The 24,322-nt window shown below is 44.2% G+C and overlaps 1 protein-coding gene across 2 annotated transcripts in view; it reads left to right on the top strand.

Moving 5' to 3' along the window:
• Positions 1-24,322, top strand: part of LOC147732399 (opioid-binding protein/cell adhesion molecule-like) — a 2,769,197-nt gene that overhangs the window by 2,694,803 nt on the left and 50,072 nt on the right. For both annotated transcript variants that reach the window (XM_086956934.1, XM_086956933.1), the window contains one exon: positions 14,960-15,111. In XM_086956934.1, coding sequence (XP_086813060.1) covers positions 14,960-15,111 — 152 coding nt within the window. The remainder of the gene's footprint in view (positions 1-14,959; positions 15,112-24,322) is intronic.

Below are 24,322 nucleotides of genomic sequence, written 5' to 3'. Positions count from 1 at the left end.
TCTGTATGTCTGTCTGTATGTGTAGCTACCTGTCATTTATCTATCTTTTCCTCTAAACTGCTGTTCTCGATCATGCTGTATGCTGGTCTATCTATCTACCTACCTAGCTAGCTAGCTAGCTACCTATCTACCTTCAGGCTTGTTCACTCTCTTTTCCTTATACGTTGCTTTGTCAATTCCTGATACCTTTTCATTGTACAGCCTATGTCACCTCTACTTGTCCTTGCCTAACTGTCTACTCAATTGCTTCATCCCTTGGGTTAAATTTTATCCCATTTAATTCTCTCTTTCCTTCACTACTAGTCATTTGTCATTGTCAAGTCAAATAGGCTTTATTTCGACATAAAAAAATATCTTAAAAAGCGTACATACATGGTAAATTTAATTTTTAAACATTACTAGATAAAAAGCATAAAAAACCCCATACATACTAGGACTCAACGTTTTTTCCTACAATTTCTAGAGGGGGAGTTAATTAAATTAACTAAAAAAGATAGGCCAAAAACAGACCATAAGTTTTAAAATCATGATTAAACAATTTGCCTAAGTCTTTTTGACCGTATCCGCCATGCCCACCCTAAATATTTCGAGGTGGCGCATGCGAAGAATGAACGAGTGTCTGTAAGTAATATTCTAAGTGCCACATTGCAATGTCTGGTGCCCAAGGTAAGACACATTGGTTTAATCCATTTCATACGAGGAACCTTGTAGGCAGGGCACTCAAATAACAGATGAGGGACTGATTCACGGCGCTGTGGGCAGAAAGGACACCACAGAGCAGTCTGGTAAGGAATTTTCCAGTGGCTTGTGAGCTCCATTACTGGGAGAAGACCTACTCTAAATTTAAAATATAAGGATCTTTCCCAGGGGGCAGAGATAATGTCCAGGTACAGTTCTCTGGTGGGGACATCTTTAGATTCCAGGAAATTTCTGGTCGACTTGCAGGTCACTGAAGAGGAGTTTCTTTTGTTTGCCACCCATGCCCAATAGAGTTGTTTTAACTTAGATTTAGGCGGGGCCGACTGTTGGTGCCATGCTTCTTCCAGCCCCAGGTTGGCAAGTAGAGCCTTGATGTGCCTTAGCCATTTTATCTTTGCCCAACCTGTGGATTTAATTATCTCCCGTAGGCCATCCGCATAACTCGAGAGCTCAGGTACTCTCCAGATGCGGGCCCACAGTAACAGGGGGCGTAACTTCGCTTGATCTTCGATCGCCCTACAGCCCATGTCCAGTTGCAGGGGTAGGATAGGGACAGATGGTCCGAGGGACATTAGGCTTCTCAGGAAGGCATTCTCGGCTCGGGTTAGCTCTTTCGTGTTAGACATCCCCCAAAGCTCTGCCCCATAAAGTGCTGCACTCACTCCTCTGGCCGAATAAATGTCCATTACTGCCGCTATTGGTCTAGAAGATGCGGCTCTCTGCTCTTTCAACAGGGCCCCAGTCACTCTTTTCAAACTCAACAGCATTTTAATCAAATGACAATCCCATTTCATGGAGTCCACCAAGCGAATACCCAGGTAGTCGAAAATCTTGGTCCTTTCCAGTGCAACGGACCCCAGTGTCGGAGGGGGGCCGAGTTTTTGTGGGGGGTTCAAGATGAGGTACTTGGTTTTATCTGTATTAATACAGAGACCTCTCTGCTTACAGAAGTTGTCAAAACCGGAGAGAAGCTGCTGGAGGCCCATTGGAGATTTTGACAAAAGTAAAGTGTCGTCGGCAAAGAGCAGAGTAGGAATTAAGCGACCTGCCAGACGGGGGGCGTCTGCTGGAATCTGGGTCAGGAAGTCCACCACCCCATTTACATAAAGGGAGAATAGGGTTGGAGCAAGAACGCAGCCCTGCCGCACACCTCTGTTCACCTCTATTCTTGAGGTCTTTTGTCCATTTGGCCCCCAGCGTATTTGGGCATAGTTGTTTTCATGGAACCTCATGATCAAGTGAAGCAAGTAGGGTGGCATACCGAGATCACACAGTACTTTCCATAGGTTGTTTCTGGGCACCAAATCAAAAGCCGTCCGGAGGTCAATGAAGGCCAGGTATAGAGTGCCCTTCCCAATCGTAACGACCTTCCAGTGAATCATGAGCAGCCTTAGCGATTGTTCTATTGTTCCTGTACCGGCTCTGAACCCGGCCTGGAAGTCCGAGAGTATCTTATTCTCGTCTGCCCACTGCTGAACCCTGGATAAGAGGACCTTACCCGCCACTTTCTGCGAACAATCTATCAGGCTGATCGGCCTATAATTTGCTGGGTCGTCTCTTGAGCCTTTCTTGTGCAGAGGGACCACCTCAGCTGCCATCCAAGAAGCTGGGAGAGGGGCCCCTGCCATAGCTGCGTTCAGTAGCGATGCAATTAGCATACCCCATTCGCCTGTGTCCATACGGAGAAGGTCGCCAGGGAGGCCATCTGGACCAGCTGCTTTGCGGGGGACCAGAGATTTTATGGCAATTTCAACCTCTTTCCTGGTGAATAGGCTCTCCTCATAGCTCCCATCACCTCGATGAATCTGTGGTAGTGGGAAGTCCATCGCTTCTACAGTAGATGCTGTATAAAGTTTTGAGAAGTGTGAATGCCACAGATCTTCGGTTATGTTGCAGGTGATGACAGTATCCATAGGTCTGTGTTTCTTTCGCAACAAGTCCCAAAAACCTTTAGCATTCTTTTCTTCGCTGGCTACACGAAGTTCCTGCCAGAAGGCATCTTCCCAGTCTCTCCTGGCTGCCTTTAACACAGATTTGTAGAACTTACGTTTGGTAGCTATTGCTGTTGCATCACCACTTTTTACTGCCGTAATTAGGGCTCTCTTTCCAGCACGGCACGCCGATGAGTACCAGCCTGATTTACCCTGTCGTTTGTCATGGTTTTTATTTCCCTTGTTATTTAATTTGACCATGAACAGGTCCCCAATCGACGTCGAAACCTCGCTAAACATGGCTGAAATCTTGTGCGGGCTGGGAGGGTGACTTTCCAGAAGTTCACAAGCTGCAGTAATAACGGCTCTGATACAGGTCAGTTTTTCTTCGTCGATAGCCACTTTGTCCCATTTTAGGCGTCTGAGGCAATTTGAGGGGACCACCCCCCCCAATGACCTCAGCTCAGAAGCGTCATGAGCTCCACGAGATGAGCCGCTATCCCTCCACCAGTATGTTAGTGATAATGAGAGTGCATTATGGTCACTTTCCAAAGAAGGCAGAACTATCATGTCCTCCATGTGGGCCCACAGAGGAAAGTTTAAAAGAATATAGTCTATCCTAGATGAGTGGCCCACCCTGTTATACGTGTGTGCCCCCTCTAGGTCTGACCGTGTTCTCCCATTGGCTGCTCTCAAGCCATACTCTAGTGTAAGGGAATTCAATTGGACGATTCTGGGAGTCCATCTTTTGACAATCGGAAGATCGAGGGACGGAACGCCTCTCCTTGAATCTTCATCATGCAGGTCTAAAGATTCGTCGGCCATCAAGGGCTCAAATGTGCAGTTAAAGTCTCCCATAACCAAAATTAGGGAGTCTCCACAACATTCCCCCAGGGCTGCTTCCAGAGCCATGAGGGTTGGTGACGAGGCCCTACCTGAAACCCCTCGTGTATAAATGTTAAAGATCTCCAGCTTCTCGGCTTTGTTTGGGCATTTTACTGTGAGCCACAACAAATCTGGTGATTTTTGGGGATGGTGGTGTACTCCCCATCCTAAAGATATATCAACCCAGACTAGGAGACCTCCAAATGGGCGCCCTCTTCCTGATACTGAAACACCTGCCGGGACGCAGAAGGTAGCGTATACTACTTTGTGCCTTGGTTCCACACACCACGTTTCTTGGAATGCGCAGACTGCGTGGGGCTCAATGAGCGCCACCCAGTCCGGGGCGTCCAACTTGTTATTTAAGCCTGCCACATTCCAGCTAATAGCTTTCAGGGTAGGGCTCTTCGAGGACCCAGCACATCCAGCTTCCCCACCCGGAGTCCCCAAGGTTACTATCCCATCCACGGACTCAATAAGCTCGGTCCAACAGCCTAAGGGAGAGGGGATGGGGGAGCTGGGCGTGGGTTGGAGCACAGGGGTGTTAACTAATGTCGGGGGGGCCCTCCCAGCTATGCGCGGTGTGACAACCTCAGGAGGGGGGGGCGTTTAGTACCACTTGATCACCAAGTCACCAACCCCATCCCTGGGGTGGGGCCGATTGGGTCGGTGTCCATGCCCTGGCTCTAACATCCAAGGTTGGGTAATGTGGGTACCATGCGCCTCTACCCCCATCCGGCAAAAACTTCTTATGCCCAGATGACGCGGGGGACGATAAAAATACCCCAAGTCCCTGGTTTGAATGTCGCAAAAGTTATAATGCGACTGCTGACTACAAATCGTACCTGCTGCTCTTGGGTTGCTAAAGTTGATCAGCACGCAGTCCCCAGTTAAATCCTTGCGCCTATTGCCAATCCACCCCACCCGACGAACATAAGCTATTCTGCCATCAATATGCCCTGGGAGAGGTCTGTTTGCTTTAAGCCAGGAGAGGGTCTTGTGTTTAAGATCGGAATACAATTCACAAGAACCCTCTTCAAGCTCCGGGACCCCCGTTAGAATTACGACATATGGTTTACAACCAGGGGGAGGCTAGCATTGGGTGTATGTGATTTCGCCCTATCTGATGAAGTTTTAGCTGGGGATTTAGCAGAGGGTTTAAGCACAGCCTGATTGCCAGGAGTGGGAATGGAAGGAATTATGTTTCCATTCAACGCGGTTGGCGCAATTCCTACTGCTTTAGAGGTTGACGCTATAGGCTCGGGATTGGGAGCAAAGTTAACCTTGGGGGCCTTAATCACTTGAGTGTTAGGTTTTTTTCTTTTGACTGCCCGAGCTAGGTCCAGGAGTAGGGGTTTGTAGGGCGGGGCTGGTTCCAGTGTTGGATTGTAGGGCCTGTGTGGCATCCCCAAGTACAGGCGCTTTTTGACGAGACATTGGCTCAGTGGGTACTAAGGTGACAGCCGGGTAAGTATCAGGGACCCCCTGTTAGGATCTAGCTCCTGGGTCAGGGAAACAATAATTTTTGAAACAGTATATACCCAGGCAGACTTATGCTACAAGGAACTGGCTAATTCTTAACACATTATGATCACAACATATGATAAACACATGAATGGTAAAAAACGATTAATACAACAGACTGTTAAGATATAAAAAATATATTTTTAATCTCGATATATTTTTTTTAAAAATAGCATAGTAAAACAATTCAGAAAATGTTGCTATGTAAATATGATGAATATAATACATTGATTATGAAATGACAAATCTGATACATTTTTTAAAAAAAACCAAAATATAAAAAAATACAAAAAAGATAATTTCCAGATTATTCCTTCAGATTATGTTAGACTTGGGCTGTGTACTAAGGTGACAGCACCACTTCTTAACCCTCCATTGTCATCGCCATGCGCCTTGGAGTGGAATTTGACCAGTGATTTCACAGCGTAAAAATTATCCAACATTGATTGCTCAAGGGTGGCTAATTTACGTGTGAGACTGTCGATCTTATCTACAAGGGGCATCACCACAGACCTGATTATGCTCTCGACATCCAGAGATGGAGTGACGATATCAGTGTGCACAGCCTGGGGAGCTGGGGTAGTACCAAGAGACGCTGACGGGCCTGATATGCCAAGCCCGTCAGGGCCCTTGAGTACAGTAACTCTATTTTGGGCGGTAGGGGTTTTTGAGTGTTGGGTGTAGTTTGCGGTAGTACCCCCTTTGGTCGTATTGTGCCTGCTTACTTTACTGTGTGGCTTTTGGGGGCCCCCCTGCGAGGACTAACAGGACGCTTTCTCTTCCTGTGTACGACCAACCCTGGAGCTAATTTCCCTGCTGGAAAAGTTTCTGGAGCCGCTGCAAGAGATATACTAGCTTCGCTAGGTACGGCTGAAAAGGGAGGAATTGAGGCTTCGTTGGGCATCACTGAGTGACGGTCGGAATTATTGAACTCGGGATCGAGTTCATAATTTTGTGCCCCCAGCGAAGAATCAGTTGGATTGGGAGGGTTTGGGTGTGTTGAATCGTGGGCAATGTCATTGTGCAATAGCACTCTCTTCCAGACTTCCATGTTTACCTCTTGCTCTTCTCTATTCGGATCCTATTAGATGTTACTCCTCATCTACTTCAGCCCTCTTTCCAAAGCCCTAACTCTATGCCCTTCCACACTTCCTCCATACACACATTCAGTCATTCTCTCTTCTGTCTTCTAGCCTACTTTTGCGGATACATACCGATTTGGTATTAGGAAGTGGCATGCCAACTGCATCCCTTCCTAATACCAAATTGCAGTGGTATGTAAGAATGTTTAGTGATCCCCAAACATTCGCATTTTACCACCAACTTCAAGTAGGGGTAACACATTCGCAAATCGGAAGGGGTACTAAAAGGACCCCATCCCCTTTGTGAATGTTCGTAAAAACATTTTTAAAGAGCAGGCAGTGGTCCCACAGATCACTACCTACTCTTAAAAAATGAAAATGAAAAACTCTTCATTTTTCTTTTTTAAACACATTCAGATTTCCTTTACGGAAAACGGGCTGCATAAAAAAAGAGTGAATGCTTTATTTTGGAGCAATCACAGACACTGTGGTGTGCTGACCCCAGCAGGCTCCCTTCGCTGTGATTTTAGTGATTCCTAATGGGTCACAAATTTTGACCTACCTCATTAATATTCATGAGGTAGGTCCATTTGCAACCCACTAGGATTCGCTAAATGAAACTCGGTGAGCTTCCTACATTATGAATAGCGATTTCCTAATTGTGATTTGCAGATAATCGCCATTAGGTACTTGCGATTCCCAATATTGATACATCTGGCCCTCCATTTCTTTCATTGTATCCCGCACAACAACCCTACCGGGCCAGATGTGCAACCATTTAATTTTGCAAGTCACTAATTGTGATTTTTGTGTGACTCTCAATTAGAGACGTGCAAAATGAAATGTCCTAATGTGTCTCAGACACATTTAGCGATTCCCAAAGGGGTCGCAAATGACCTGCCTCATCAATATTCATGAGGCAGGTAGCAATTTGAGACCCATTGGGAATGGCCTGCTCTCACAAGGATGGTGGTTGTTGGGGTCAGCAGAACACCTTGTCTGTGATTGCTTTTTAAATAAAACTATTTTATTTTTAAATGCAGGCCATTTTCCTGAAAGGAAAAAGATTATTATTTTTTTTTTAAGAGCAAGCAGTGTTCCTTGGGACTGCTGCCTGCTCCTAAAAAATGTTGGTTCCCACATTCATAAAGGGGAAGGGGTCCGTTGAGGACCCCTTTCTGTTTGCGAATGGTTTACCATCTCCTTCACTGAGTCGGTAAAATATAAATGTTTTGCGCCCACATTCTGGTTTCAAAACATTCATGCATGACACTGTGACTCGCTATAAGGAAGGGCACCCTTGAAATACCCCTTCCTAATAGTAACTTGCAGGCACTATTTTGTGAGTTGCTAAGAGATTACCAACTCGCAATATAAGGCTTTTACATGCTGACAGCCGTTTAGCGGTTCTGAATGGCCCCATTTGCGTCCTTTTTACTCTCTATCACTCACCAGTTGTTTTGCAGCCAGGCCACTCTTCATGACTTTCCATCTTTCGCCTTACTCTTTCTGTGGCCTCCTTCTAGTTGTCTCCTTTTTAGGTCAAGCCTGGGCAGCGTATGCGCTGCTCTGCGAGGTATGCTGTATTCAGGTAGGGACTTGAAGCTCTCCTCACTCTCCGCCCATATTTTTCATTGGCTTGTGTCATTGTCCACTGTAATCTGTGGCTGTTCATTGGCCAATAGGATTAGTAGTCCCTCCTTAGTACCACCGTGTCTCATTTTGTAACTTCCCATGGCGACACCCCCTGTTACGTGTATTGTTACTCTGTAGGATTTAATTACAGCATCCAATAATTCTTTTTCAAATACTTTTCTCCTGCCTCCTGTTGCAGGAAGGACACGCTCTCTCCAAATGCTTTTGATTTTTTTTTTATAGCACGAGTGCTGAACACATTTGCAATGCAATATGTCCCGCATTTGTGAGAGTTTAAGCTATTGGCATTGTAAATGACTATGTCTTTTTTTTTTAAACAAGGCATAAATAAAAGGCCTTGTTATTTACAATGCCAATAGCTCAAACTCTTGTAAATGCGAGGCCTATTGCATTGGAAAAGCTTGTTTTACATTACTTCACCTCCTGCTCCTTGGGGGTTAACTCCCATTCGCTGTCTTTATAAATCGCAAACACTGGTAAGTCCCTGGTGGGCGCAGCCTGGCACCTGACTGTCCCAGTGGAAGCGTACATCGAGGCCACAACAAACACTCCGCATCTGGCTATGATAGCAGCGAGAAATATTCGTTTATTTTTTGAACAAAGGTGTCCTGAAATGAGATTGTTTTCTGAGACGTCTGTGGCAGACCAGGGTTCGCATTCAGGGCAGGATTCCCCAGGGAGGAAGCTGTGATGGAACTAACTCCTGGCTGAAGGATGGAAGAGTCGCAGGAGAATATTTTTCAGCAGATGAAGTCTGCGTCGAGTTTTTTAAACCTGTACCGGGTGGCGATGGCCTGGTGAATAAAGTAGCTTCAGGCAGAGGCCGACAGCCGAATATATTATAGGAAATATTTCCAATCTTTAATAGGAGGCAGGCGCATGAACAAGATAACATTAATGAAGCGGTGACCAACTTTAGATAGCCTATTCAACGCAAGTTAATGACTTCTCTGCAGAATTCCTTTTCTGCTGCCTTTTCCCTAACCAGGTCTTAGCTGTTCTCTGAAAGCTCTGTCCGGCAAAGTCTAATCTCAAACGGTAATAAACAATTTATCTCACTTTTTTGCATATCAGAACCATGGTTCATTCTAAAGGAAGCCATTCTGGCCATCCGCTTAGGGTACCATAATCTGGGAGGGGCATATTGACTTCAGAAACAGCAAAGGTCGGTCCCCTTCCCAGACAGCAGGAGGGGAGGGGGAAAGGTCACTTCGTCTAGGACAGAAAATTATTTTCTGGGCCGGCACAACGAGCAGTGTAAAATATAAACGTTATCAAATAAACTTCGACAAACTGCGAACCACAGCAGGCACCTCTTCCTGTTTAATGACTTCACATTGTTTTGCAAGGCGACTGTCTGCCATCTTGAAACCTTCCTCCATTAACAGAAGGGATTGACTCGAAACCAAAACCAACAGGCAAAAATGTTCAAACCAGCTCTTACAGTGCTGGAAGACACTCATAGAATGCACCACCCTGAATTGAAGACAGTCTCTCCAGTGTAGAACCCATGGAGAAAGTGCCAGAGTGGAAAAATGGCTAGGCCAACGTTCAGTTCATTTATCCAGTTTGGGATTGCTGCTAATTACAGCACTAAAAGATAGCACTAAATTAAAGCACTGTGTTAAGGCATGAGTAATGTGGTCAATTTCCTAGGACCCTAGCCTTCCAGGGGAGACTCCGGTAAAGTGATTAGAAGAGTTAGAAGTCCAACCTTAATCACTTAATGTGTAAAACCATAGTCTTCTAAAAAACGTGTTAGCTAGACATTCACACTTTACAGAAGCTTAGCGTGCATGCCTGGTCTGCCCAACCGTAACCCCAGCGATCTCAGGTAGTTGGTGTCAATCACATCAAAACAAAATGTTTCTGTTTCATGTCTCTCTCCTTACTTCATCCCACATCTTCTACCTCACCCTCTCTCTTTTCTGCTCGCTACCTGTCCTACTTGCGTATCTATTCTCTGTTTCATTTCTGTTTCTCACTTTTTTCTTAATGCATCTTCCAGTACACCTGGTCTCTCTACCTTTCTTTTAAGAATGCCAATATCTCTCTACTACTCTATGTTTCTAACTATACATCTCTACCACCTCACTATACCTCAACTCTCTTTCTACTTCACCCCTTTCTTTGTAACACTATTGTTTCCATCTCTCCTCTCAGTATATCTCTTCCATCTACTACAAATTTTACTCAATTTTATATCTGTCTCTCTCTCTTTACCGCACTTGTCTATTTCTCTCTTCGTTTTTCTCTATCTCTTTTCAGTCCTAACTAAGCACTTCACCTCACCCTCATTTATTTACTTCACATTGCGTTCACTATCTTATCTTTTTCTACCTCGCAGCTCTCTCTACCAACTCCTTAATTTACCTCACCATTTGTGTGCTACATTACCTCCCCACCTAACCCTATTTTTGTCTCTATTACCACACCTCTCAACTTTTCTCATTTCTCTCTACCTCTCTTTCATCATTAGTATTCTTTATCATTACTACTATTTTCTCTCATCTCTCGCGGCACCTACTTCTCAATCTGAAATCGTCCTCTTTGCATCCTTTTACTTATGTCTCCTTTTTTGTACGCCTCTCTTTTTTACCTTTCTCTGTGCCCCCTCATGTTGCTCACCTTTTCTCTTTACTTCTCTAGCAAACATGCAATCTCATCTCTTTCTCTACCGCAACTCTATCTCTCTACTTAAACTTTTTCTTTCTACAACGTATTCCTCTCATCTACATTTCACCACTCTCAGCACCGTTCTCTCTGCTTCATTCGTTTTGTTCCCTGAAATGTATTTCTATACTATTTCTTATTTTGCCCTTTTTCCCTATCTCACTGCTCCTCCTCTACCTTACATCTCCCTGTACTTCTCTCACTACCTCACCTCTCTTTAGAGCTTCCTTGACCTCTCTCTGCCACCGCTCTTTCTATTATACATCACTTTTGGTGCATCCAACCCGTCTTCCTCTCGCTACATTTCCTTGCCCCTATATCTAGTTTTTTTCTGCCTCTCTACCTCACTCTAAAACCTCGCCAACCTCTCTGCTTAATTTTCTACCATTGCCTTTTCCTCTTTCTATGTTGCTGTGTCTATCTTTCTAGCTACCTCACCTTCTCTTCTTTATCTTCTGACTCTCCATATCTCGCCAGTGCTTAATTTGCAAAAAAATAAGTGCCAGGGCTCCCATCAGGCGGCCACGGCAGCTTATACCACTCATTTCCCCTGCCATGCTTGCAAAGATAGTAACAACCCAAGTACTAACATTTACACTCCTACAAGTGTGACAGTCGGACTATTTCAGGAACCCAAAGCTATAAGAACGGCTCGAGCGGCAGGTAATATTAATTTATAATTTATATTGAGTTAATAATTAACTGTTGTTTTGGTCATCTCTATATTAACCAGATAGCGCCACCTTGTGGCAGACTGTCACAGGCCTCCCCAGCTGAAAATTAAGTGCCTGTGCCGAGCACCGGAAACCACTGGCTCAAATTCAGCAATATCACCATCTCTCTGTCCTATCTTTCTCCATTCTCCCTTCAGTTCACCTCTCATGTTATACTGTTCACTATACTCTCTATGTTCGTCTCCTGACTCCCACATCTCCCATTTCTCTTCCTCAGCATAGTTGGAGGTCATGGTGTAGCTAGAGTAGAATACACATAGAAAGAGGAGATGAGGGCGAAATCAAGGGAGTAGAATGAAAAAGAAATCTGATACAAAGATGGAAATGCTTTTAGTTCTACTTTGATTTTCAACTTATGCACCAAGACTGCCAGTTTCGAAGGAGGATTTATTTGTGTTTATGGCTATCTGGTAATTAAATCTGCAATCTGAAGCATAGTGCATATGCATTACTTTAGTAGTATGCACAAGTCTCCGAAACAGCCGCCAAGTCACAGTTACAACGCCTTTCTTCAAATGGGAGGACCTTGCAGAAAATACTTTCTTTATGAATGATCGCTTAAACTTTCTTTTGGTATTGTTTGGGTGGTGAATTGTCGGCAGCATGCGCTTTTGTTTGTTTTTGTTTGTCTCCCTTTTCAAAACTCTAATTTATAATTAATAATGGGGCTACAACAGGGCTTGAATTAATTTGAAATGAGTAATAAGTCCAAACTTGTTACGAACAAGGAACTCAAAAATAAATCTTACCCTGTCTCCCAAAACTCCTTAATATAGCACTGCATAATATGAGAAAAATGTCACACAGTTTATTTTATGTCTAGACCTGATTCGAAGTTTTGAATGGGCACAGAAGGTTGGAACAAATCTTTATTCCTGCCTTCCACACGCATTGTCTAGCGTGGACTTTATTTTTTTAATATACGTATTGGATCTATCAAGTGCAAACAGGTACCATCTGAATTAGAAAGTTAGGGTGCTGTGCCCTGACCAAATAGATTACTAAGACTTCCTCATTCTATTTTTCAGAAAGAGTGCAAATGAGACAACATTAACTGATCTATTAACACATTTGGATTCTTTCCCAATTATTTAGGCTCATTTTGTCGTATCTGTAGTAGTAGGCATAATCATCATCCTCACCACCATTAGGGGAGTCCATTAGACCCCAGCAAGTAGTCTGTGTATTGGTGGCATCCGGTCAGTGTCTCATGCTGAACAATAACTGTCAAGCTGAACAAAAGTCAGCCTGAAAAACACTAATTGTGTCAAAGTCAGGCAGCCAGGCACTTTACCATGTGCTGGTGCACACATCTCATAAAGCCCAGCACAGCCCACGGAGGATCCTCTTCTTGGTGATGAGGAAAAGCATGAGTGCTTTAGGTATAAATACCCCTAAGCACCCAGGACTGACTGTCAATCAAAGGCTAACACCGCTGTTTCCCTCTCCTCACACAGTGGGGTGCAATCTGCCCAGTGGGATGGGATCTGCAAGTCTGACATCTCTCTGATCCACCCCACTCTGAGATGAATCAGGGAAGATACACCTCTCATTGGCTGACCCTTCCAACAAGAACTATCAGTGGGATTTTCTGGTTCTTTCTTCCCTGCTGAAGCCTCCAGCTGCTTCCCAGGCTTTCATGTTTCTCCCTTCCGCCACCTGCTACTGTTTTCCACTGTCGTGTGCCACCAGGTAAGTAATTCATTCAATGTTTGCATGCTTGTGTCTACACATATGTAGGTGTACTTGCATGTGTGTGCTTGTGAATAGGTGTATGCAAGTGTGTGAATGTGCATACTTGTGAATGGGTGGGTGTAAGAATGTCTATGTGCACTTGTGAATGGATGGTTGTGAGTATATTCTTATGTGTAAGCTTGTATGTGGGTGGTGTGAGTCTATACACATCTCTGTGCTTGTGAATGTAAGGGTGTGAGCATGTATGCCTGTGTGTACTGGTGGGTGGGTGGACTTGAGTATGTGCATATGTGCGCATGCCCCACAACAATTTAAATTTACCAGCCGCCACTACTGTGGATCCACCAGGGGCACATTGCAGAGAACCAATCACCCTATGTAGATATCTCTGTCTGCCTGCTGGGGAGCTCTGTGTTGTGGAGGGAGAACCACAGCACTGTGCAGCACTTCACTGCACAGTACGTTTGCTGAGTGGGTGCCATTTTAAAGTCCCCGCTCAACAAACATTTTTGGAATGAAAAAATAAACTCCCAATGAAGGAGTTTGTTTTCGCAATACAACAAGCAAATGGCACACATTGGCAGGGAATGTTCTTGCTACAACTGGGAGCCATTCTACATTTTCCCTGTCTATTTTCACCATTCTTCGCATGACAGATGCATGAAAGGCAAATGATTGAGGACCACCTTGACCTCAATAGGTTGTGGCAACCAACATTGGGACTTGGCAGCCCCTTGGAAGAATGGCCACTGGGTTAGAGGTTTTAACTGGCAAAAGGTCCAATGTTGTCGACACAGCACTTACTCCAACTATAAATCCAGGGGCTATACACGAGGTTGGAGAGGTGGGAGCAAGACCAATTTACAGTGATGCTCGTGCTCTGACAAACTCTAACTTAGGTTTCTTGGTGTTGTATATAGCCTATAATACTGCACTTCTGCTTCAGCTATACTCTGTGAACAAGTGTTACTAATATCCAATATAAGGTACTCAATTTACCACCCTCGGAAAGACTGAATGCTGAGTCTACCTTACTGAATTTGAACTCACGACCAGCAGAACAATTAATTTGTCAGTGGCGAGTGTTGAGCTAACTTTTTATTTAGCTCAGGGAATGCCGCCACTAAGCTGAGAGAGTTGAATAAATATTTGGATCAGTGGTTCCTGAGAGGAAGGAATGCTATCACTTGCCCGGCGTGATCTGTCCAGAAGCATCTTGACCAAGGACTTCTTTGATAGATAGATTTAGCAGGGTCCTTGTTGGTGTAGTAGGTTATGTTGCACACTACACAATACAGTCTATGTTGCACACTACACAATACAGTCTAGTTCTATGCAGGGCTTTAAGTGGGCTGGGTCTCAAGGGGTCTGATCACCGGCAGTTTTTTTCAGGGGGCCTCGAAACGGGTCTCTATCGGGCTCTGTTTTGAGCCCTGACACAGGCAGTCCGTTTTTTCCCAGACTGCAGTGACAGCTGTTTGCTGTCACTGCAGTCCGGAAAAAAGTGCCAGGGCGCAAAACATAGCCTGATAGAGACCTGTTTCGAAACAGCAGGCACATGGATGTGCTCTGCTCACACTGCTCACTTCTCAGTAGTAGAGAAGTTAAAGCATGACGTTATGCCAGGTGAGCGTTGTGGGGGAAGGGAAATCCATTAAGAGTCATTTTCTTTCTGGATTTCCCTTCTCTTTCTGAAACTCAGGAGCAGCAACATTGTGGTAGGGTCACCAGGGATTTAATTGGAAGCTTTGTCAATATTATATACAAGTCATAGTTGCAGCTTATTTATCTTCTGCAAGTAATAACCATTGACAAAGCCAATATCCCTTACTTAATGTAGGTATGATGTTACTTGTATCAAATATCTGGATGCAATGACAGAAACAGCAAAATACAAGTCGGGCAGCACACTATGCTAAGCACAGATTTTTTGCGTAAGTGATTTAAAGCCACGCCCCTAATTACACTGACCACGCCCCTTTGAGAGACCCCCCAGTTTTTTCATCCCACTTAAAGCCCTGGTTCTATGTGTGCACCCTTTAGCTTTCTGTGTAATGTTAACATGTTGTTATTTATCTCCTAGGTTAGACAGTGGCCTTGATGGAGTGAGAATCGATAGCAAAGGTCCTATGTCTATGCTGACATTCTTCAATGTCTCTGAAAAGGATTATGGGAACTACACCTGCATGGCATCCAACAAACTCGGGAACACCAATGCCAGTGTCATCTTATACGGTAGGTGCTATAAATGGATATCGTTCAAGGTCAGACGACTGCCTAAAGAGATATGAAACCACTCCCCTGAGAGTCTGTCATTCACTGAAAGAGGAAATACAGTACATCCTCTGAAATTTGTGATAAGGCTGAACCAAGGCCTGCAGTTTCAAAAAGAAGAAAAACATAGAATTTGGAGGTAAATATTTCTATAATGTGTATTAGCAAGTTTTATAGAGAACATTTGGTACTGAGCCAAAATGGATGCACCAAGCTTTAAAGCAACCTCCGAGAAGAAGCAGGAAATTCGAGCTTGGAGGAGAAAAAGGTCATATTGTAAATCATTTGTGATTTGCTATATTCACCTGAAATCCAGAGAGGAGATAAATCACTTTTGAGCAGTTTTTGGAAATTGAAAGTACAGTCACAGGAATCTAAAAGACTTGTTTATGGAAAGTACTGTTCGAATATCCGTTCTAAACCTGGACTGCTTCATGGCAATCCAGAAACACCACGAGGAAGCACAGATGGTCAGCCACATATTCATTACTTACTCAAGAATGAACTCAAGATGTAAGCCTGGAAATGGCCACAGCATCTTCACTACTCTCACAGAGCAATTAGCGGGGACAGGGACACCGCCGACACAATATCATGTCAGGGGGGGAAGCCTTCATAGGGCAGACGAAGTGAGGGTTAGTAGTAAAGCCCTCACTCATTATTTAATCGATTTGGCACTCTGGTTTGGGCCTTTGTTCAGGTTCCCTGGCTAGGAGCTACGTGTGGCCCTTTAAACACACAAACAATATTTTTTGCCTTATTTTGTCTTGTTTTTGACATGTCACATCTATAAAAATCCAGTGGTCTGGCATTTAATGTAACTCCCAACTCTATCTTCCCGATCCATGGACTGATCTTCTTTTCCCCGCCCCTTTCCATTTACAGGTGCGAATCCTTATACCCTTTGTTTGGCAAGGAGCAATCCTTCCCAAGTACACCCACTTATCTCCCATGAGGTATCACTCTAACTCATTCCACTCTTGCCAGTCTGAGGCATCACTTGACACTGATGGGGTGGCCAATCACAATGGTTAGGTGTGACGAGTTTTGAGTAAACAGTGATGGGTGAAGTATAGCAGGTGTGCACACAGTGCTTTCTTGCAGATGCCCTAGTGCAATTGCCACAGTCTTCATCATCTCTTTAGACTCGATATTGCTTTCCATTCTCACTTCCATTTTGTTTTTTGCTAATTTACCTATTAGAATGCCATAGCATCATTGCACACTGATTCTCAGCACTGCTAATGGGAGCAGTATCTAGATCCATATGAGAACTGTCTAAATACCCTGCTATCAATCCTACCCTCACAGGTAAGTGCTTCAAAGCTTGAGTTAGGGATTGGAAAATCTCACTAGTCTCCTAACCCAAATTTGAATTTCATAAAAAATGATCACCCAAAATAAAATAAAACATACTCAAATGTGCTGTCAGGAACATTGCTTCTCAATTCTACAATTACCGCAGAATATGTTGGTGGGCCTGAGGTGAAGACTAGGGTCGCTGCTTTTTCTTATAAAAATTGGTCGAATATGCCTTTTTCTCTTCCCTGCAGACACGTGGAAGAAGTGCACAGCATCTCCACTCATTCTGGAGCTAAAACGAAGTGCACTGCTAGTCGTTCCTTTGCTGTTTTTTTCCACAAAACAACTTGTAGAAAGATATTGGCACCCACACCTTCTTGTGTCAGACAACTTGTCACACTTCACAAAGCATCTTGGTGGATATTAGCATCCTGTTGGACACCTGGATTTATGACACTGCATAGCTACGGTCCGATCTTTTGTAACTGACAATGCTCAGCATGCCATTAAGGCCATTTCCTCGGGCATACACTTCATCGCACATACGCTAATCCGATCACTCAGAACTCCTACACTGACATCCGTCATTAATCAACACCTGCTCCCCTTTCCTACTATCTAGAAATATCTCCACACGTTTTAATCAATCAGCTGAAATCAATGAATGCTTGAGGCATTTTCAATCAGAAAGCAGAATTCCCACTCAGGGCCCTGCGCGCGGCGCTTCATATTGTGGAACACAACAATCTATACAGTCCAGAGATGGCACGCGCAGGAAGAGCCTCATCACGGATGATGATGGAGCGCGCCATTAGCAGCATTGTTTCTCCTCAATCAACGTCCCGTCGTACAGACGCGTCTCAACGTCCTGGGGCTTTTTGAGCGTGCACCTCGTGACACGAATGCAACGCAGCTCTCACCTAGCAAGGTCATGGCGTCCGCGCACGTGCTCACGGTAACACCGGAGGCAATCGGAGAACAAAACAACTCTGTCGAAGTTGAGTGCCGAGCGACAGCGCTTTCTCAGCAACTTCCCAGATGGTGTGACAGACGGTTTGAAGCAAGACGCATGCGAGGGCAACCTTGACGGATGCTCTTCCAAATTCTGAAGATTTACACCGTGGCCTCAATGTCCTATTTAGGCCTGTTCTTTTCATCGCAGCTCATGACTTTTGAGGGACGTCAGTCATTCGCTTCATCTTCATGCAATTCTGGAATGTCATCGTTTCTGGAAGTAAATCAGACTTTTCAGTATGACGTTCACACTGTCTTCAATGAACTCACCCTTTTGTATGCGCCCCGAACTATTGAAGCGAATGAAGCATCCTTTGTGCGTTGGCATGCTCACTTTGCATACCCATCTTTATGAAAAAAGCCTTTCCCATAAGCTACTGTGTAGCACTCTTGAGATGCTGCAGAAAGGAAAAGGGGAAAGAGAGGAAAGAACAGAGTAGATAAAGACAGATGCACATACTTCAAGAGCAACATTTGCTACACCCCATTTCCAGTGTATCACGAGAGGTTGCAGAATGAAAATTGTTTTTATTTACAACCCATGTATTGTATATGTTCACCTTGTGTAGGAATCAAAGTACTCTTATAGTGCTCTGTCTCGTTCCTTATCACAAATGTGATACAAGATCTTGCAGGTCAGATTACATTTCACATTACCATTACCACTATGCACAAATTATTATAGATCAGTTTCAGTATGTGTTGTTATGTAATAATTGTGCTTTCTGAGTTGTCACTTAGTGGGATAAGTATTGCAAAGTCAAAAACAGTGCATTTGATGTGCAAGTTTTGGTTTGCATGGCTGTTGTGCAAAATATGGTCTGCAGAGCTCTACACAGCTGTTGAATTTCTGTGTTTTGTACAGTTTTGATTTATAACCATCACTTCATTTTAACTGTGTTTTTATAGTGAGTGTCAGAGTTTTATTTAAACCTATGATAAAGTGGTATAACCAATCCTAACTTTAATTTAGCCTTCACAATACCCTTTCTTTGAATTTCAGTTTTAAAAAAAAAGATATACTCTAGCCAACCTGTATAAAATGATTCTGTTTCATGCTGTGCACAGCACGGGGCTGTGAACCGAGAGGGTTATCTGTAGTTCTTGACCGTAATTCATTGCCCCAGTAGTGAGACCGCAGAGTATCAAAGTGGGCGCAACACTAATCCATGATTTTTATAGTTCTTGGTATCACTAGGCTATGGAATGGGAACTCAGGAAGCCTGTTCCTGTAGGAATTTGCAAAACCATTTTCCGGGTCATGTACCCTGGTCTCTGTTTTGAGCTACCATGTGCAATCAGTGGCAGCAGGTGGATCCTAAAGGTGGTGGGACGGAAAGTAACAATCCAAGTACAGCATGCAAACGAGCATAGTGAGCGAACGCGAAATGAAAGAGGAGGGAGCGCTGGGGTGTGAAAAGTGTGATAGATTTATGAAAAAATGAGTTCAAATGATGCTGTGCACACCATACATTTCAATAAAACTTAATACAAAATTAAAGACAAAGGGTTCAAATGGTGCATTTTACAGCCAAAATATTCCTGGGGAATGATACCCAATTTGTCTTTTTCAAAAATTACCTAAAACCCCTAAGTCAAGCCCAGACGTACCCTAACAAGCGTGGGTAGGACACACCCATAAAGACTACCCTATACATTCAGGGGTAACAAGCGCTATATAAATACAAACCTTTTTTCCTCCTCTATCCTTCTGCTATCATTCCGAATCCAAATAACTGACTAACCTATCAACTGCTTAAAATGTACTTGCATGTTTCACTATACTAATTCAACACTAATCCTCTATGGGTCCATGAGTAGCGTGCTACTTGACGAAAACGCGCTTCAACGCCTCGTCAGGGGTAGTAAGCGCTATATAAATGCAATTACAATGCAATACAAAACAATACAATCCGAGAGCAGATGGTGCAGCTGAACTGCTGTGCCAGTCAGTGACTTGGAGAAAGGAAGCAGTCTCTCAAGCCTGCAGTTTTTTTGTGGAAACATGGGAAAGATATATATATGTAACCTGACATCAAAGCAGACAGAGTTCTCAAAACATACTTTACATGGATCTTAAATGCGATGTGTACCTCAAATAGTGTATGAAGATTGTTTTTGTCCCTTTAGTACATTATTTATGGTATTCTATATAAAATTTTACCAGTCTGTTAAACCAGCAAAACATTTTTCTTGCAAAGAAACACCACCTGCAACAAATGGCATACTATACAGTCAATGTAACAACAAACCATCCCCTCTCCAAACTCCACACCTGAATAACAAGCAGTGCCACCATCATGATCCCTCTATGGTATGACTTCTGACCCTATGTACTTATTCGTTAGATCGACAGGGGTTTGACCAGGCTAGCCTCCAAGTTACTCCCAGGCAGTGAAAACTGGGATGCAGATGGGCAGATATGTGGAGGGCACTGACTGACAGCTGGGCACCGTTAGGGGGAGATGCACCAGACTGGTAGTGGTGTAAAAGTTTTGGTAGTCGGCCCATGTGGTGGCTCTGGTTCTGTGTCAAGTCGCACACCATTGCAGTGTGTGGTGGTCTGACCTCGCAACTCAGTTTCTAGCAACCCCTAGGTATGCTATCTCATGATGAACAGCAGTAGTTTGAGCAGTGAAAATGGGGTCACTCTAGTGTCACCAACCGATTGCCCTTTGGAAACGGGGCTGGTGAGCGAAAGTGACTGTTTCTGGCATATATTGGGCACTCAGACTGCAAAGGCAGTAAGGCACACACATTGGCCCCATTTGGGCCGGACAGCAGGCAGCTGCAGCACAGAGAAAACTCAGAGGTCTGCTAAAGTATGATTTGCATAGCTGCTAAAGGGACGTCAGTCAGGCCAGGTTTCAGCAATATTTATGGCCAGGAGACGCTGCGACGATTCCTGGGCGGAGTGTAGTTGAAGGCATGTCAGGTACAGCCGCTGCTCCTACAGGTAAGCGCAGTGGGGTGGGGTTGGGGGGGAGTTGACCGATGGTGGAATAGGATTTATTTATTTTGTTATCCCTATTCTGTCGTCTGTTGACTCCCTCCCCCCATCCTGTCCCCGCCCCACTCTGCTTACCTGAAGGCGCTGTGACTGATCATGTACTCCCTATAGTCTCCTGCTCCTCCTCCTCCTCCTCCTCCTCAAAGCACCCTCTCTACTTCTATCGTCAATATCCCTTATGTTCTACCTCTCTACTCGATTTCCTTTCTTCTCCCTCATTCTTGCTCCCGTTTACACTTTTACAATGGAAAGTTGTCATGAAAAGCGTAAAGAGGTGAGAGGTAGAAATATGAAGAGTGATAGATTGAAGGGAGAATGAATGAAGGGAGGTAGGCGTGATATGTATGGTGGAGAGAGAAAGATGATAGAGGAAGAAGGAGGTGATGGGAAAGAAATTCTACAGAAATTGGAAGGCGGGTGACGGGTGCTGATGACAAAATGAAAGGAGTGGCATGGAGGAGATGAGTGCAAAGGAGAGATCGAAAAATGGGAGGGCGGAAATATAGCAATGAGGGAGCCGAAATTAGGACATGATAAGTCAGAGGGAACGATCAAAAGACAGATAGGGGACATTGATGGGTAGATGATAAATTACCTTTTACTGTTCCTCACTTCTGTTCCAAGTGAAGCGAATCCAGTACAGTCCAAGATGGATTCTTCTGTGCAGCAAGAGCATGGGTGTTAAAGAGAGGCCAGGTTGCATATGCAATGGACAGCTAGTGAAGGTGGCAAGGAGGGTAACACCCGGGGGGAGTGCAGTCGGGGGTTGGTAACTGTGTTCATTTCTCCTGCAAACATTCTGGAGGCCTGTAAAAGCGAGGCCTCAGTTGGACGGGGTAGCAATTACATCCACTAACATGGAACTCGGTCTCTCAGGTTGTAACCCAGCTCTAGGCTGTGTGAGTGGAGTGTAGGCATGTAAGTGCATATGGCAAGGTATCACTGACACTCAGCCCCTCCCATTGCTAAAGACACCGAACAACATCTTTTTTCTTTAAAAGGTTTGGGTTAGGGGGCCGTACACCCCGGCCATAGTTATTATGATAACAAAACAACACACATTACAAATTGCACTCAATATCACTTTACAAAATGAATATGCAGAAACCCAATAAAACCCCATACAGTTTGATGGATGGCTAACCCTAACATAAACTCTAATACATAGCCACTCCTAACTATATCTATCTTTGTCACTGCGCATCCAGTGTAGATCCTACAAGCGAGATCATGACTGGTCAATCTGTGAGAGCCCCTCGCTAAGGGGAGGGGGCCCAATCCCTTGCATCACTCCCAAAGTAAGCTTGTGCAAAGGGCCCGCCAGTTCACCGGGATACCTACATTGGGGATTCCCGATACCCTCATATTTCCCTAAGGGCCTGTTCTAGCTTGGCACACATCAGGATTAGTCGTAAGGGCCTGCTGGCAGCCAGCACTACCACACCCCACAGCCTCTAGCCGACTTGCTGAAATCACCCCTGGAGGGCCCTGTGAGATAGCTGTCCCACCTATTTCAAGTAAAAGGATGCCATCTATGGAACCAAAGTGCTCAACAATCTGAAATTTGGGTGATCTAAACAGATTATCTTCCTTCCTATTAATCTGCTTGATGGAGTGACTGGGGGCCCTAACTAACTCACCCCCTCTCCATTGTAACTTCTGGATGATGTGGGACCAAGTGATGACTGAGTGGGGTATTTTCTTTGGCATCCATCCCATCTCTGTGATCCATACTTCAACTAATCCTCTCCTGCCCAGGTGCACCAGCTCATTGCCATCAAGGTGCACCACCACAATCCCAGGGGGCATACACTCATTGGGTAGCATGACTCAAGTGTAGTCCTCAAGTGCACCAAACTAAGCCGTCCTTGCCTGTGGAAAGACACATGGTAGACCACCTGGTGGGCCCAGTCCTCAAAACTATCTGCAGAATAAACTTAGTTAACCCACTGCACATAAGAATGGCCTATTACTAGGTCTGGGCGTAGTTCGCAGATTTTTGCTATGCAGAACCTCGTGAAGTGACAAAAAAACTGCGAAGTTCCACGAGTGGCGGAGTGCAGTTTGAACTGCAGTTCGTGCTGGTATTTCTGCCACTCAGGTAGAAATTCTACCCAAGAGGCAGCTCGTGCACGCAAACTTACCATTCAGGATCGCAAACTTACAGTTTGCGATCGCGAGCGGGGTAAAAACTCGGCTGCACATCGTGAAGTGGAGTTTTCTGCACTCTGCAAGCTCATTGGACTGCGGAGTGCAGAAAACTCAGCAAACTCCGCTAACGGAGCGAAGTTCACCGCCCAGGCCTACCTGTTACCCACACTTCCATCAATTCTGTCACCTAGCGTCCACCGGGGTTACACAGGAATCTGGCAATCGACTTGGTGCTTCAGACTGGTTTAAAAATGAACTGAGAACCTGTGGAATACAAATTGACTGACTAATGCTTTATAGATTTTTTACATTTTAACAATTTCAAGCTCACCCAACACTTTTTTTGTAATGTTAATTTCACGAAATCTAATGAAAAATTTGCAGCAAACCAAGCAAGGACACACTTTTGAGTTAAGTGCAACTATCATGCTCAGTTTTGTGTAGATCAGTTCAGTAGGTTTTTTTCTTTTTTTCTGTAGGGGACTACAAAGATTCTAATACGAGTTAAAATGGGAGCGGTCACTTTTTGACACCCCATCACCCTAACATTCTCTACAAAAATGTCCCATGTTGAACCAAAAGCCAATTAACTTTTCATAGAAAATGTAATTAACATTTGTTCAACAGCACCAGAATTATTAAGTGTGGAATAAACAACTTTCAAATAGAAACTCTGACCTAATCATTGCTAAACTATTGCTGTTGCTCTCTTTCTCTCTCTCTTGCTCGCTCTCTCCCTCTCTCTCTGCGGTCTCTCTCCCTGCGAAGCCGAAACGCGTCTCTCTCTAGCCTCGGGTCGGAGGTAACCTGAGGAAATAAAGAAGCTCTATCCCTTACAGCCTTGTGCACGTGCCTTCTTCGTTGCTGGAGCAGGATTGTGGTGGATATATGTATATATATATATAAATATATATATATATATATGTATATATATATATATATATATATATATATATATATATATATATTTATATATATATGTATATCACACATAAGCTGTATGCCTCATAGAAAAACAGCAACCGTGGACAGCAGCAGGCTTTTAAAGCAGCTGTTTATTCAGCAGATAAGAACAACTCGACACGTTTCGGGACCAGCTCCCTTGTTCACGAGTGCCGTGACTTGGCCTCCATTGCATTAAATAAACAAGTGACTATACTCATCATAAAGCGTGAAAACAGACTAAAAGGGACAGGCAGTTAACTCGCTCCTTTCTCCACAAAATGTGATTGCATGTCACTTTCATAATAGTAATTTACATTTTATAAAGAGCGGCATATCTATATGTTAGCAGATAACAGATAACAACAAACAGTGAATTTTTGGCATATACATGTGTGCTGGGGCCCAATCAGAGTTTGCTATATTTCTGAGCTGCACCACTGCCCACGGGGGTGTAATTGATAAAGATGACTGAGACATCACCATGGACATGAATTTATTTAATCGGACACCCAGCTGGCATTAGAAAGAAATGTATGAACATTAAATAGACAAACAAAAGACACATGTACTATGTATCGCCCATGGAGAATCTATATCCGTGGGGAGTCTGTTTTTATGTTCTAATATTGCGCCCCAGCACATGTGTATACGTAAATTATATTGTATATGTAAATTATTATTATGAAAGTGACATGCAACCGCATATTGTGGAAAAAGGTGTGAGGCAACTCCCCATCCCTTTTAGTCTGT

Source organism: Lissotriton vulgaris, chromosome 2_1, assembly GCF_964263255.1.
Source record: "Lissotriton vulgaris chromosome 2_1, aLisVul1.2, whole genome shotgun sequence".
NCBI classification, from domain to species: Eukaryota; Metazoa; Chordata; class Amphibia; order Caudata; family Salamandridae; genus Lissotriton; species Lissotriton vulgaris.
Note: the sequence above shows the minus strand (reverse complement) of the source record. Positions and strands in the feature narration are given on the sequence as shown.